This window comes from Spodoptera frugiperda, chromosome 20, assembly GCF_023101765.2.
Source record: "Spodoptera frugiperda isolate SF20-4 chromosome 20, AGI-APGP_CSIRO_Sfru_2.0, whole genome shotgun sequence".
NCBI classification, from domain to species: domain Eukaryota; kingdom Metazoa; phylum Arthropoda; class Insecta; order Lepidoptera; family Noctuidae; genus Spodoptera; species Spodoptera frugiperda.
The window spans coordinates 4825395-4840978 of NC_064231.1; the positions used below are offsets into that span (position 1 = coordinate 4825395).

The following is a 15584-nucleotide window of genomic DNA, read 5'->3' on the forward strand; positions in this document are numbered from 1 at the left end:
TATTGTAATTCAAAAGATGGTTTGTATTCGATTGTTAATTCTTAATTCCTTTATTACATACCTAGCGTTCATTACAGTCAAATTATTAAAATAAACGAACCTGTAAATTAAAGATCATCTTCTGATACGCAGCAAGAATTGGCAATGATTGCCTTGCTTCGATTTACCTAAATGATAGTTTAATTTTCCTCGCAAAGTAACCTTCCTGTCCTTCGCCGTATGGCACTCGTGTCTTAAAAATTTATTTATTAGCAATGCCCTATACCAAACAAAGCAAAAGTAACAAGCAAACCACCACATCCAAGTGTTATCTATGCTCTGTGTCCGCGCCCCACCGCCGCCACTCACATGGGAGTTATGCAGATTCGCTCGGTATTTATCGTGAAACTTCAACAGATATGAGCCGACACCGCGAATCTGATTCCGTTTGTACTATCAACCAGATTTATTGACTGTAATAATGTTATTGGACGTTTGTTTTCTGCCGTACTTTTTCTGATAAACAATAGGTATGGCTGGCGTGTATCAGATTTGCGTACATGATATGTAGATGTGACTGATATCTCCTAATACATATTTGGCCGATTTTTGTTTTTCTCGTGCGGTTGTGTGGTAAAATGGGGGTATGTTAGAAACATTTCTGGTAACTATGGTTTATTTGTGCATTTTCTTTTCTGTTTCATTGCAAAAAGACATCTCTATCTTTATTAAATCCTTTGGTATAATTGTTATGGTCCTTTCGTACACCTATTTAATAAAATTTGAATTCAGGATCCTTATTCCTACCGTAATTAAAAAAAAAAACAATATTTAGGTACGAAAACTAAATAAAAAAATAATTTATGCTAAGGAAAATCTTCCTGAAAAGTGTCACGCCTTTATCAGTGAGCGTGATATTTAAGTTGCTGCGTAGGTACTGTCGTGCTGAGCCCTCTCTCGTATTCAGAAGGTGTTGCCAGTCATTACTCGCGGCAATATAGATGTTTAAGTGAGCATTTAATATTTTATTAGCAAGATTCGCGGAGAACGCGCTGTTCGGTAGGGTTGACGCTAAGATGGCGTGAGACCTATTTTGTCTGATCCAGACAGCTACTCGGTGTCAGTATCTTCACCCTTGGGTAGCTCTGACCACTGTCCCAGAGGATCTCGGCGGATGTGGCGGTACAAGTCAGCAGATTGGGATGGGATGCGATCCTTTTTTGCATCCTATCCTTGGCGGCCTGTCTGCTTCTCTACTGAAGACCCGTCAGCTTGTGCGGATGCCATAACAGGGGTGTTGCGTCAGGGCATGGAATACTACATTCCATTCTCTGACGCGACATCTTTCGGTGGGACTCGTCCATGGTTCGATGCCGACTGCAGACGTGCTGAAGCGCGAAAGCATGCGGCATACTTGGCATGGGCGGATGCCAGGCGTCGTAAGGCTGACGACACTCTTCAGAGGAAGAGAGCCTATAACAGGGCTGCCAAGTCATGCAAAAAGGCATTACGGATGGCCCGGTTCAACCACATTGGCCGAATAGGGAACAAACTGGCTTCTTACCCAGCGGGTAGTAAAGCATTCTGGTCCCTGGCCAGGGCGGTTGAATCGAACTTCTGCCGCCCTTCACTCCCACCTCTCCTGGGGCCTAACGGGACGCTGGCACACACCGCGGTAGAGAAGGCAAACCTGTTTGCTTCTCTATTTGCGGAATCTTCACGTCTTGATACTGGTGGCGCTATACCTCCTTCTCTAAATAACGTATGCGAGACGAAAATGTCGAAAATTCGCATCCGACAGAAGGAGGTGTATAAGACGTTGCGTAATCTCGGAGGTGAACAAGGCCAGTGGCCCCGACGGCCGGCCGTGGTTTTAAAAACCTGTGCGCCTGAGTTGTCTCCAATCCTGACACGCCTGTTTCGACTTTCCTTGGAGACTGGTCAAGTGCCGGTTGCATGGAAGCTGGCCAACGTGCAGCCTGTGCCCAAAAAAGGTAGTCGTGCCGACCCTAACAATTACCGACCAATCTCGGTCACGTCCATACTCTGTAAGAGTATGGAACGTGTACTCAACAACAGGCTCCTGGCATACCTTGAAGGTAACGACCTCCTCAGCGATCAGCAGTATGGGTTTCGCCGCAACCGATCCACTGGGGACCTTCTTGCGTATGCCACCCACATTTGGAGCGAGTCCATCGAGAAGCACGGGGAGGCAATAGCGGTCTCTCTCGATATATCGAAGGCCTTTGACAGGGTTTGGCACGACAGCCTTATCGGCAAGCTTCCTGCATATGGACTTCCCGCTGATCTGTGCAGATGGATTGCAGACTTCCTGAGGGATCGGTCAATTCGAGTAGTCATCGATGGCTGCTCGTCTGACCAATTTGGTATCAACGCCGGAGTCCCTCAGGGGTCAGTACTTTCAGCAACGCTCTTTTTGCTGCACATCAACGACCTGCTTAAGCCCGGTATCTTTGGGTATGCAGATGACAGCACAGTTGTTGAAAGGTATGTGTCCGATGCGCGGACTAGCGGAACACAGATCCAGTCTCTAAGAGAATCCATGGTCGAACGGTTGAACTCGTCCTTGAAGGCGGTCTCCGATTGGGGTGACGCCAACTTGGTCAAGTTCAACGCTACCAAAACCCAGGCGTGTCTATTCTCTGCCAAACGGAGTCAATTTCCGCTGGCTCCTACTTTCCGAAATGTATCCGTTCCAATATCGGATCATCTAGAGCTTCTTGGCGTAACTCTATCGCCAACGCTAAACTTCGGCTCTTATATAGAGTCGAAGGCGCATCTGGCTGGTAGGAAGTTGGGTATCCTCTCGAAGGTGAGACGGTACTTCACACCGAAACAACTGCTGAGCCTGTACCAAGCGCAGGTTCGGTCATGTATGGAGTACTGTTCTCACCTTTGGGACGGCTCGGCTAAATGCCAGCTAGATGCGCTCGAACACATTGAAAGGCGTGCCAAGAAGCTCATCAACGATGATGCGCTTGTGGAGGCCCGGCTTCAAAGCCTTGAACACAGGCGCAAGGTCGCAAGCCTTTCCGTTTTTTACCGGATACATTTCGGAGAGTGTGCGGGGGAATTGCACAACTTGATTCCCCCTAGTCCTTTTCATCATCGAACCACAAGACAATCGGCGAGGCGTCACCGCTTCATGGTAGATATCCCACCAACTCGCACGAAGCGCTTCGCTTCAAGCTTCCTTGTGCGAACTGCTAGGGAGTGGAACTCCTTGCCGGAGTCTGTGTTTCCTGATGGGTATAACCTGGGTGTCTTCAAGGCCCGAGTGAATAGGTTGCTTATGGGCAGACGTGCTCCACCGTAGGCCGCATCATCACTTACCATCAGGTGAGATAGCGGTCAAACGTCGACCCATTAAATGTAAAAAAAAAAAAAAAAAAAGAGTAAGAATTTCTCCTTTATGTGGATTATTTTTCAGGACATTTTCCTAATAATCAAATGTTAAAACGACTGAAATAATGAAAACTGGGGAAAAGAAGCCACTGTTCACTCATAACATTTCGAATTCAGCATTCATCAAATGACCAGTTTCCTGTTACTATTCAGAATTTTTGATCCAAAAGCCTGAGAAGCAACTCAATACACTTCAATTCTCGATTTTGTTGCTTTAAAGTGTAAACCATAATATACTGGCAGCATTATAATTTGTCACTAACGAATTGCGTATAGGATCACCAACAGCTTGGAAGTGCCACTACTCAACAAAAGCCTCATCTCACACGGAGAAGATTTCAGCATTATTTACCACGCTTGCTGAACGGTTGGCGATTTCAAACTTATAACTAGACATTATAAGCCCAGGTTTCCAAATAATCTTAAAATATGTTGAAATCAGGATATTACCAAACTCTGAAGACAATGCCAGGTTACATGTACTTACAACAACAGTTGCTGCAGCCCTGAACCGCAAGAAGCGTACTCCAATGTTATCTAGATCACGTAACGCGGATCGGGCTCGCGCCTTGCATATTCCTCGCCTTTAAACCTTATCGTTTTATATAAATTAATTGCGCGGAACAGAGATTTTGGTGGTTACAACGCTCCCTGTACTTACTGCCGAGGGTCCTAAAACAGCGTATTTGGAAACAACCTAAATAGCATTCATCATCATCATCATCAGCCGAGAGACGTCCACTGCTGAACAAAGGCCTCCCCCTTGGTCCTCCACGTGGATATTGTATGTAATTGTAATTAAATAGCATTAATATAATTCAAAAAAATGATGAGTACTTTAATTTGGCTTTGAAAACGAGCGACATATCAAACTCTTATCTCTGCTCCAAGAATTTTTGTCATAGAGTCACAGAATATAATTATTAAGACATTTTTTAATGAATACAAACTAAAAGTGTAAATCAAAGAAATATTAATTTACAAAACCGTCTCATAGTGTTACGATCAATAGAAGAAATTATAAGTAAACTGTTAGATTGGTCACATGCGCTGATTTCGGTACCACACAAAATTTCTTAGTTATCTAGCTTGTTGGTTAATTGAAACCATTTTGCGTTGATTTGGAGGGACCCTAAAATTTAATATCTACTCTTTCAATTTCGAATATCGAAGTTTGATAGTGAATAATAATAAATTATTTTAAAATTGAAGTCTTTTTTTTGATGGGAGAAAATCATCCAATGACGTTTCCCGCCTTGCGTGAGGCGAGAAGGAGTGTCAGACTCTTGCTAATTAAAAAACATCTTGTCCCTACTCCTGCTTTTCGAGCTGGAGCCGTGGTAACCCGCTAGGTAGTCCGCAGGTCCACGAAAATTGTAATGTAGCTTCTTCATGTAGACTTAGTTTCCAAAATGTTAAGAAATATTTTGTATCTGCTCCTAGGCTAGAGTTTAGTTTACTAATTATAATTGTCTGTTCCTCCACAGCTTTTATTCTGCATTTGGAAGAAGAATTAAAGAAAGATACTTCACAACCGCTAACATCGACATTTACAGATAAAATTATCATCTACCAAAACTGAGAACATTAACATAATCTAAAACAAAGACCAAGGAAACATAAATAGTGAAGGGAAAAATAATAAGCAAAAAGCGATCAAAGTTTGTCACCCCAGCGAGGCAATATCGCGTTTATTGAGAGAGAACAATCCCGCGGGGATGTTATAACTGGCCAATGATTATTTTGTTTCGCTGCGTGAGGGTGGATTCTGGTAGCCCTTTACGAACAACAATACTTATCGGTTTGTTTTTTATAAACAGAAAAGTTTGAAGACTAATAATGTCGCTCACGTCGTTATTGTTTAAAAAATTGATGTTGCAAAGTAACATGAAACGATTAAGCCAACACTTTGTTTTCAAAGAAATCTTTATGTTCATCATATTAAGATAAAGCAACACTTATTATAAATGTGTCTTTGAAGCTAACCACTGACCATAGAAGAATTTATTGGTATAACAGATTGGTTTTTGCCAATACAATGAAGCAAGTAACATCTTAATAAGCCCCAATCTCAGAAACTTGCAAATTAAAAAATTGGACCACCACCAGTTTTTAATATCACATTTAGACATCCGAAACAAATAGACCTAATAACAAAAAGTCCCAAAAGGAATTCGATCAACCCAGAATAAGGACCTTATCACCCCCTACCCCTCTTAAGATGCTCATAAACATGTTTTTGTCGCAATAAAAATGATAAATCATCCGGTTTTTTATATGGTCAATCAGTAGATACAGTGTTTTCGCCATTGACAGATAAAATCTATGGAGTCACAGTTTTTCTTTAATGGAGGAAAAACTCGACGGAGTAATAAGAAAACTCCGATTATGATTGATGGTGTTATGATAAGGGGTAGCTCTCTTTTTATTGGTAAACAGCTTTCGTTGAATTATGATTGTATTTCGAATAAATCGGATCGTGATTTGCAAAAAATAAACAAAAAACTAAAAATCCGTAGCCTGTTTAAATAAGTTCAAATCAAAATTAGATATGATGATTAGAAGGATTTGATTGGATGAAAGTGACGAAGATCACGGACTAAAATAATAGAGATCTCAAACCAAAGGATCAGTATTTTTTTTTCAAAATAGCAGCAAGTTGGTAGGTACTAAGTTACTTCATACAGAGCTAATACTTTTTTTATTACAATAAGCTCATGAAACAGCGTATTCTTTATACCAAGTTAGAAGGTCGCGTGTTTTATAGCCTGCCTATCTCATTTTTCCTAAGGACAATAGCAATAATGTATTACTTATTATGATTATAAATTATGCCGCCGGGCTATTCTGCAAGCAAAGCTTACGTTATGCCTTATTGAATATGCGACGAAAACAATCGATGAATTATTGCAGAATACGACCGCAAATAAGCCTTATATCATATTTTCTTTATTAATGTTAGTCATGGAAATGGAGTCACAAGGTACTAAAGTTTACTGTTTTTTCAAAGCTTTATATGTAGATTCAGAATATTTCCAATTGCCTAGAAGAAGAAGAAGCATTAACTTTAGAGGTACCTATACTTATACTCCATTAAAAAGGCATATAAAAAGGTATACCTATACTTAATTAAGTACATGCTGTAGAAAATAAAAAAGACAGAAAAATAATTGCGAAGTACAATAAACTCGAACAGTTCCAACCGAATCAAGATAAAATGTTTACAGCCAATATAAAAGTAAGACAGTCATGTTTTTTCGACAGCAAACACTAAAACATAATATTTTCGTCCCCCAACAAAAACTAGTTAAACAAAACGATACAATAAGTCTCAACAATAAACAGATAACAAAAATTAACTTTACAACTACTATATAGACATTCCGTTCCTTATTATTTATGCTCCACACAGTTTTCCAAAATACGGCACTGTGTCTCTCTGTGTAGTAATTGTCGGTGCAAATTTTAAAGTAGAGGGCGACACTGTGTTTTAAAGGGGACTGTGTGTGTTTGTAGAAACAGTTTACATTATGGTGTTGGAATCGGCGCCAAGTTTTGATGATCATGGTTTTATTAACCAATATTGGTTGACGGAATGTGGGAGACGTTGGCACCGTGGGGAGTTTGTTAATCTGCGGTTTTAAGTTATTTTCTTGAAGTGGCATTGGTGGTTTTAAGTTTCGTATGATTTTGATGTCTGTAAATTATGTAGCTTTTAATATCAGTAAATTATGTAACTTAAACACAAATTGAAGAGAAAAGTGGGTGTCTTTGTAAAGTGGCATTACGTGTCATAATGTGCCCCTCTGCCTACACCTTTTGTGTTACACACGCACACCTTTTGTCTTGAACAATAAGTGCACAACACCAAAGCAACCTTAACCTTAATATGGCCAGTTTTAAAAAGAAAGTAATCCATTATTTTCATTTTAAGAACAAAATTCGATAGAGAATTAAACCGCCAAGCTAGTACAGATTTAGCGTTAGGTATTTGGTGGAACCGAGCGTCATAAGGTTCCCAAGAGAGCGGTAGTTAGTCGCAGCGTCGCCTCTTGATTGGGATCGTCGTAAACCGATCCTCGCCAACAACATCCAGAGAGATTCGGGACGCTTGTCGATGGAAATGCATTTTTATGATAAAAAGGACATCAGAGATTTATTTATTTATCTTAAACTTTAGATCTATCTTTACAGGCACACCTAATAATTATAATAAATGCAGTATAAATATTTTTTTAAATATCAAATATATAAATATCTGTATGAATATAAATAACCTTAACATTAACATTATCCTAATACTTATGAATTACGATTATACTTACCTAAATAATAGATGCAGATTTTACAGTTGAAAAGATAACGAATCACCTAGGTTCGCCTGATGATTAGGCTTTTCGTAACTAGAAATTGAAGAAATTTATTAGTCTGCAAGTAAGTGCTAGAAAAAACATGTACAAAACATGCGGAAAACATGTATTTTCACCTGAAAAAGTGTAAATAATCATCAAGATCTAGGGCAAGTGACCCGGTTGTGGCCATCGACCCCTTTGTGGCCACTTGGGACTTCAAATATTTATAACTAAGGCATGGACAAATAATTTACTCTGTGATGTACGGTATTTAAAATATTGAATATTGGAGACACTGATACCGTTGGCAGCTTTGATGTGTCAAACTTTACTTCGATGCAACAAGTCATTCTTTTTAGTTGAGGGTGAAATTGTTAAGATCTTAACAAAAAGGCTAAGGCGAGCGGGTGAGGATTCGGTTTTTATTTTTTTAATCTTTGCTTATTGTTTGGATGTTTATGTTAATACTACATGAAGAATATATTGTCTAAGTGGAACTAAAGTTATTTTGTGGCCATATGTTTCTGAAGTGGGATTATTAGAAGGTGGCCACTAATGGAGATAAAACTATGAATTTCTCCATCTTTGGCCACATGGCTGGCCAAAACTTTTGTACATAAACGCCCCACTTCTAGTCATTTATCGTAATTTATTTATTATTTTTCCTTGGCTTTACATATCAACAAATACATATTTTTCATTTTTAGAGATGCAATAAATTGCCTTCACACAAAGGGAGGTCAGTTTACTTTGCAGCTTTTACCAACATCATATAAATGTTGATCTCTTTATTTGTAAGTTAAATTCAAGTGAGGTAATAATATTTCATATTTTCCAGACTAAATGAAAACCATTGTTTCTATAATGTCAAATTTATTAATACATTTTGATTACTTTTATTGTATTTTTTGATGGCCAGAACTGGCACATGACCGTGGCCAGAAATGGCACGAATCTGGCCAAAAATGGCACGAACTCCCTTTTTTTTTTTCTTTTTTATACCGTTATTTTTCTATTGGATGTTCTTTAAAAAAAGGGTTTTCTAAGGCAAGATTAATACATGTTAAATGACTTTTTACAAGAAATATGTTCGTGATAACAAAAACTATAAGTTAAGAAAGCCTCAAAGTCGACAAAATTCTTAAAGTGGCCACAACCGGGTCACTTACGATATTTGATATTTTCGATTCAATCTGGCAACGCGAATTTTTTATGTGTATTTTTTTAAATATGCTAAATGGTCTACTGCCACCCATTTTAAAACAACACAATGATCGTAACTTCGGTAATGAAACCATCGACACCATTCGCAACACTATTCACAGCTTCGAATTCAACAGAGACTAAAATTTTCACCATATTTATACTCTACGACTTTTACACCAAGTTTCTTTTGTTCTACTCATTTTACAACGTTCAGCCTTCTACTAATCCACGTCAGGATAAGTAATAATTATATTGTATTCAGATAATAGAAGTTACTTATATTCTCTTTGTTAAACAAGTCAGACGTTCGTTTTAACAAGATCATCAACAGCCCACATGTGGCCATTGCTGACCAAAGGCCATATATTCTCGCACAGAGAATGTTTGAGCATTAATCACCACGCTTGCTTAATGCGGATTGGCGATTTCAAACTTATACCTCATCAGAAATTACAGGTACCTAAGCCCAGGTTTCCTTACGATGTTTTCCTTCACCGTTAGTCAGTGGTGTCTAAATAAATCTTAGAAAGTAGGTAGGTACATATAACCCAGAAAAAATCACATAGGTAATTATTTTGACGTTGGTAGGTTTCGAAACCGCACCATCATGCAGGAGAAGCGAGCGTCTTAAACCTCCGGGCCACCATGACAACAAGATCCAATAGCTAAATTAATTAAAAGTCCTGTAAAGTCGATAGAAATACTTAGGCATAGTAAAATATCCAAAGTACGTCGTGAGTTGGATTCCCGCACGAAACAACACCTTAGTGCTATCTATTAATTATTTTTCCAGATCTGGATGTGATGTGTACCTACCTATATGATATTAAGTTTTTGTGAACATACCTACAACACTGAAGAAAATCTTAGTGGGACATTTTTTTAATACAAAAAATGACAAGTGACAGTAAAGATTAAAATAATGCTAAATACCTATTTATAAATAAATCGTCTCGTACCCGCATCGTTCCCCATCGCTGTAAACATCCCAGAATGAAATTCTCAAACCGTGAATATTCGGAACAAACCTATGTGTTTTGTTTGACAACTTATTGGCGTAGAAACTGTTGTTGTTCACATTATTTGTAGCGCTTGTTTTTGTTCGCCTGTAAACGATTATGATCTTTTGTTGTTTTGGGAGATAGGTAAACAAGTTTAGTCTTAATTTTAATGTGAGCTTAACTAATAATATAGGTGTGGGTGATTTTTATAAAGTTGAGAGTAGGTAGCTAGGTACTAAAAACTTTAATAAATTGAAGAAAGAGCCTCGAAGTATTCGATTTTGAGCAATTTTCATTTTAGATCATTAAAAATTATTTACGAGTAGAGGTAGCAAAGTATTTTCACTAACTTTATAGGTAGATAAGTTTTCGGTATGCGTAGATATTCCGAGGTTCACAAGTTCGATATGAGTGAGAATTAGTTTTTTTAATTTGTTGACGGATCTAACTGAGATCTGTTCCAGGAGTTTATGGACTGAAATAAGTTTTGTTCAAGTACAAGTTCATATCCTGGCAAGTCGTGGTCAACTATTATTTTGTGAAACGACTAGCTCTCTCTACTGGGCATTATGTGAAACTAACGTTTTACCGCCATCTGTTATCTAATCAAGAAGTGTATTTTTTAATTCGTCAGCACTTTGTTTCACCACTCATCAATAGATGGCGCTGTACAAAACTTCAAATACGTTAGCTTTACACCCGGTTTATAGAAAAAAGTAAAAGCAAAGCAGATGATGTTCAATAATATAATTGTATAATAGGGTAAAAATTATAATAAAATAATTTTAAACATTCAATGAAAAATACGACATACAACACAATCTAACATTTAATAAATTTCTCAAGTATCCTAACATACTGACACATTAATTCTACACAATTATTTAAAATAACACATTTATCAATATTGCTTACTTTGTCTAATGACTCTTTGATACTGTTCAACTTAGTTCTAACCATCGGTGCAATAATGTCATTGAGATTATTATCATGAGAACAGATAGCCGCAGAGTATATCAACCTGCTTACATCCGTACTCTGATCATAGTAGTACTTCACAACTAGTAATAAACCATAGAAATTGTAACTTAGGCCTTTACAATCAATGTACAGGTCCTTGCGCAAACCATGGTTGTTTATAAATGAAATCTGATCCTGAGACAACTTTATTGATTTAGTTTTCAAAAATGCGACCACTTCGTCAAACGTAAATGATACATAATCCAAGTCATTATCGGGTAGGAAGAACCCATATTCTGTGATCAATTTCAAATTATGACTGTCTCCATAACATATGAATACTTGTGTATAAGGATCAAAATCGTTCTTGGTGTATATAGAAAAATGCACATCAGAAAATAATTCTTCACTTAAATTATTCACATTAACATTTGTTATGTTCTTGCTAACCAATAACTTGGTCTCATTTCTCGCATTTGGACTGTGATTAATCATATCTAGGTACGGACATAATGATATCTTTGTATTATCACATATAAGGTTTATAATTGAATGTTCTATATTTTTCAAATCAACCACTTTACTTAAATCCATAAACACACATCTTGTATTCACTGTAAAGTAGGCCCACTCATACGCTGCCAAGGAAAAAGAGCTCTTAAATTCTTGTATTGCACTATCATCACTAATATTACTTACTAAAACATTTTCAAAAATATTAAAGGAGGAATCAATGATATCTTTTTGCTTCGAGATCACAGATAGAATGTCATTATCAATATTTTGTTTCACATCATTTGGCAGAAAGTAAGGTACAGAGTATTCCTTTGGCAAACTTTCTAAATAAATATGCCACTTTGTTTTGCCACTTCGTAGTTTTAAAAATACAAGGTAAAATGCCATCAAAGATTGAAATGAAATAGATTGCTTATATTCTACCAAACATCGTTTGGAGTTTTCGAAAAATATTTTACAAAATAAATTGTCCATCAAAATTGTTGTGACATTGATAGTTAAGTTTAGGGGTAAATTCATAAGTTCCTCTCCGCTCTGTATTTTCTTCTTCGTGAGAACTCCTCGGCCTGTGTCGTTGAACACAGCCAGGGACAACTTGTCGTTGCGTCGCATGCCATGTTTAGAGAGCCAGGAGTTTAGCAGAATGATTTCTTCTTGATTATCGCAAGCACAAAAGTCGCGCTCTTTTTTTATATTCCTTTTGCGACGAGTTCGGCCCATTGTTTACTTCAACGTGCGGCACTCATGTTGATGATAGACCATGAATAAGAAGCTCCAGCTTCTTTGGAATGACCATGAATTACATTACAAATATTTTTCACTGATAATCACTAAATATATTTATTGTGTTTGTTGTCATGGAAAATACTGTGGGTTGCGGCAATCCGCGGTGTGGTGTGTGGTGTGGTCGATTCGATTATTTTTGGATCGTTTTCGTTTACGTTGTCAAAATAAATTTTGACATCTTTACTTGACATTGATGACATTAATTCAGGCATTCAACTTGACAGTTTAGTGTAGTGTTGCCTACAGTGTATGCGTATGCGTATAATAAACAAAACGCATCATATGCACAGAGGAAAGGAGCAGGACTAGACAACAGTTTATTTCCTTTAGTAGCATATATTATCTACCTTAAAAGTAACCTTAATATTTATTTTTCTTTAAGTCCAGGGTCATATTCTCACTTTCTTCGATCAAGACCATATCACATCATATCGGTGCAACATTCAAGAACACGACAAAAGCGCAAAACGGGCAGTGGGGCAGATAATTGTAACTGCCCTGTATGGTAAGGCTATAAGGCTACAAAAATAGAAACTAACATAGGTTAAGTGTTATTAATGTTACTAACCAAATCTATGTAATAAATTAATTGAATTGAATTCCCAAGAACCGAGGAGTTATATCTACCGATGGTGACAAAATTAATTGACAAACCACGTTACGTAACATAACGACAGTGAGGATGTTGAAAAATATGTATTTCCACAAGCTTTCTTTAACTTAAGCGAAATTTAAGATTACTTTTTTCATCAAACTGCGTTTCAAAAAACTAAACGTAGTAGTAACGTTTAGGAATAAGAATAAACAGAAAAAATATTTTATCTTTTGATCAATATTATTGATAAAATATAACTTCGTTAGATCTGTTATTTATATTAATTACTTAATTAAATTATTAGTTTTGTTTGAAAAGACACTAAATAATAAATGTTACGCTACGATTATGACTATTTTTCTTGAATTCGTTCAGAAATATCGGTCGAATGAGATTTCAAAATTCAAGTCAACAGTCAAACGGAACAACGTTCGTTTTTGTGATCGGCTTTTGTTTATTTCAAAAGTTTTGTTTTATAAGATTTTGATCAAATTAACTAATCTTGTTAACTTTTCTAACAAGAGAATAAGTTTTAATTTCATTATCAATTTCTTTGTCGAAATATTTATTAAAAGATGTCTCAACAACAAACTAAAAATTGTATAACTCTGCGAGGATCGGCTCAAATTATTTGTGAATATCTCAGTAAGTATTCATTAAACTAATGATTAAAACAAATTAATGTTGCATATATTTTGTTGGTAAACGACTTTGTTGGTGTTCATATCTTTGAGAAGGTACCTATTTAATATTTAAACATTTTACAGAATTCGCTATCAATTCGGTGCTGTTCCAAAGAGGTTTATATCCACCAGAAACGTTCAAGGCTGAGCAACAGTACGGCATCACGCTGTTAATATCAGAAGACGCTCAAATCAAGAACTTTTTAACAAATCTATTGACTCAAAGTGAAGGTATGTGCGTTCACATCTTTACTACTAAAATAAATAAAGTACTTATTGTGCATTATTCATTAGGTAGGTAGACTCTCATTAATGTTATTGGTTTTTACATTTTATTTTGCACTTTTATTAGACTAAAATGTTATAAAATCAAATTAGAAGATTTTTTCATTTAAAAATATAATTTTAACTCTATTAGATGCAGTTAATTGTTACTACACCTACCTACTTAATTAGTTAAAAATATCGCCACCCTCACCTTCATCACCCTTAGTGGGCCCTATCTGGTCTTATGGCTCTTTGAAGTGCACATGGAATAAATGTGTAGCTACTTACTGAACACCCTATCTTAAAATTTTCAGAATGGATAATAAACAAGAAAGTCAGTAAACTATCACTCATCATCATCAACGTGGCTAATAAAGAAGTCCTCGAATGTTGGGACTTCAACGTGCAATATGAAGACGGTGACGTAGCATTATCAAAAGAGAAAAACGAAACCGTAGGAAGCAAGGACTTGAAGAAAATCCAGCAGGAGATCCGCGACGTAATGTTGCAGGTAGCCGCCACAATATCATACTTACCATTCTTAGACTGTAGGTGTTCATTCGACGTACTAGTTCATGCTAAAACTGATTGCGATATTCCTGACAAGTGGGCGGAAGCGAAACCAGTAGAGATAGCGAACGCACAAAATGTTCAACTTAAAACCTTCTCCACTAGTTTACATAAAATGGAAACTGTTGTTAGTTATAAACTCGTAGATTAGAGTAATATTTAGATTTACCATTTTGAAATATTTCTTTCATACAAGAATACAATGCTGCATGATTTTATTTTCTCTGACATCATCAGTATTAACTATTTGGATGTTATTTAAACCAAAGCTTTCTTTTCTTTTTGTTTAATTTAATACTTTTTATAAGCCTTTTATTCTTTACATCAATTTATTTTTCTTATCATGATATCATGTTGCTGAATAAGAATTAGCTCCATAACTAATTCTTATTTTCATAATTGTATTGCTTGTAAAGTAATAAAATAATTATGTTTCTGTGCAGCTGATAAATTCAAAGATATTTTACCACAGTTTTATTTTTCTGACTACTATTGAATGCATTGTCCGTCACTCCAAACAATGGTTTAATTGAATATTTTTACTATTTATACATACTGTGTATGTGTCTGATTATTACATGTTTGAATGGATTTTTATAGTGAGTTTCAAAGTAATTTTTTGAAGTTGAAATCAGATAAGATACTAACGCCTATATCTACATAATGGACAATCCATGGCTTCTTTCTTACTCCCAAAAGCTTCTTTTCATAAGTCAAAAATTTCATCTGATTTCAAATTTGGAAAACATAATATTCTTATTGGTTAATTTTACCTACATTTAAAATTTATGCTCTTGGGTATTGTATACTGTACATAGTGCATTGTCTTAGTGTAGTAACTGTCGTGTAATAGTAAGATTACCATAGCTTGACTGTACTATAATAGATACTGGCATTTGCACATAAAGTCACACCATAGAGTTCACTATTTATTTTCAACTTTAACTACTTGTAATAGAATTGACAATTGAGTAAATATGTTAGGCACTCTATTTTCTAGTACCCTTCTTGCTTTATTTTATGAGTAGATGTTCAATACTGATTAACTGATGAATACTTTGTAGCTCATTATAAAACATCCATTCACATTGGTAGAAACTTAAGTATAAGTAGTTTAAGTTTTTAGCTGTTGTACATTCCTTTATTCTGTTGTAGATGTTTCTGTACTTAGTAAGTGGTTTTTAATATAATATTAGATTTATCTAATTAGTTTTTGTTTTGCTAATGTTAAATACCTTGTAGT

At 36.2% G+C, this 15584-nt stretch overlaps 2 protein-coding genes across 2 annotated transcripts; one reads left to right on the plus strand and one right to left on the minus strand.

The window, feature by feature from the left end:
* Nucleotides 1-10775: 10775 nt before the first annotated feature.
* On the minus strand, nucleotides 10776-12415 carry LOC118282224 (SET domain-containing protein 4). Its single transcript, XM_035603193.2, has one exon. It carries the CDS (start codon nucleotides 12158-12160, stop codon nucleotides 10787-10789), a length of 1374 nt encoding a protein of 457 aa, XP_035459086.2. The 5' UTR covers nucleotides 12161-12415; the 3' UTR covers nucleotides 10776-10786.
* An 809-nt stretch (nucleotides 12416-13224) lies between these two features.
* On the plus strand, nucleotides 13225-15542 carry LOC118282359 (mitotic spindle assembly checkpoint protein MAD2A). Its single transcript, XM_035603404.2, has 3 exons — nucleotides 13225-13466; nucleotides 13589-13735; nucleotides 14086-15542. The coding sequence occupies exons 1-3, from the start codon at nucleotides 13397-13399 to the stop codon at nucleotides 14490-14492; spliced, it is 624 nt and encodes a 207-aa protein (XP_035459297.1). The 5' UTR covers nucleotides 13225-13396; the 3' UTR covers nucleotides 14493-15542.
* Nucleotides 15543-15584: the final 42 nt, after the last annotated feature.

What these genes read in the sequence shown, in the direction of transcription:
- LOC118282224 (XM_035603193.2), bottom strand. Translation starts at nt 12,160, where the DNA reads ATGGGCCGAACTCGTCGCAAAAGGAATATAAAAAAAGAGCGCGACTTT.
- LOC118282359 (XM_035603404.2), top strand. Translation starts at nt 13,397, where the DNA reads ATGTCTCAACAACAAACTAAAAATTGTATAACTCTGCGAGGATCGGCT. An exon ending in AATTATTTGTGAATATCTCA is followed by an intron (nt 13,467 to 13,588) that starts GTAAGTATTCAT and finishes AACATTTTACAG; the next exon opens with AATTCGCTATCAATTCGGTG. An exon ending in TCTATTGACTCAAAGTGAAG is followed by an intron (nt 13,736 to 14,085) that starts GTATGTGCGTTC and finishes TAAAATTTTCAG; the next exon opens with AATGGATAATAAACAAGAAA.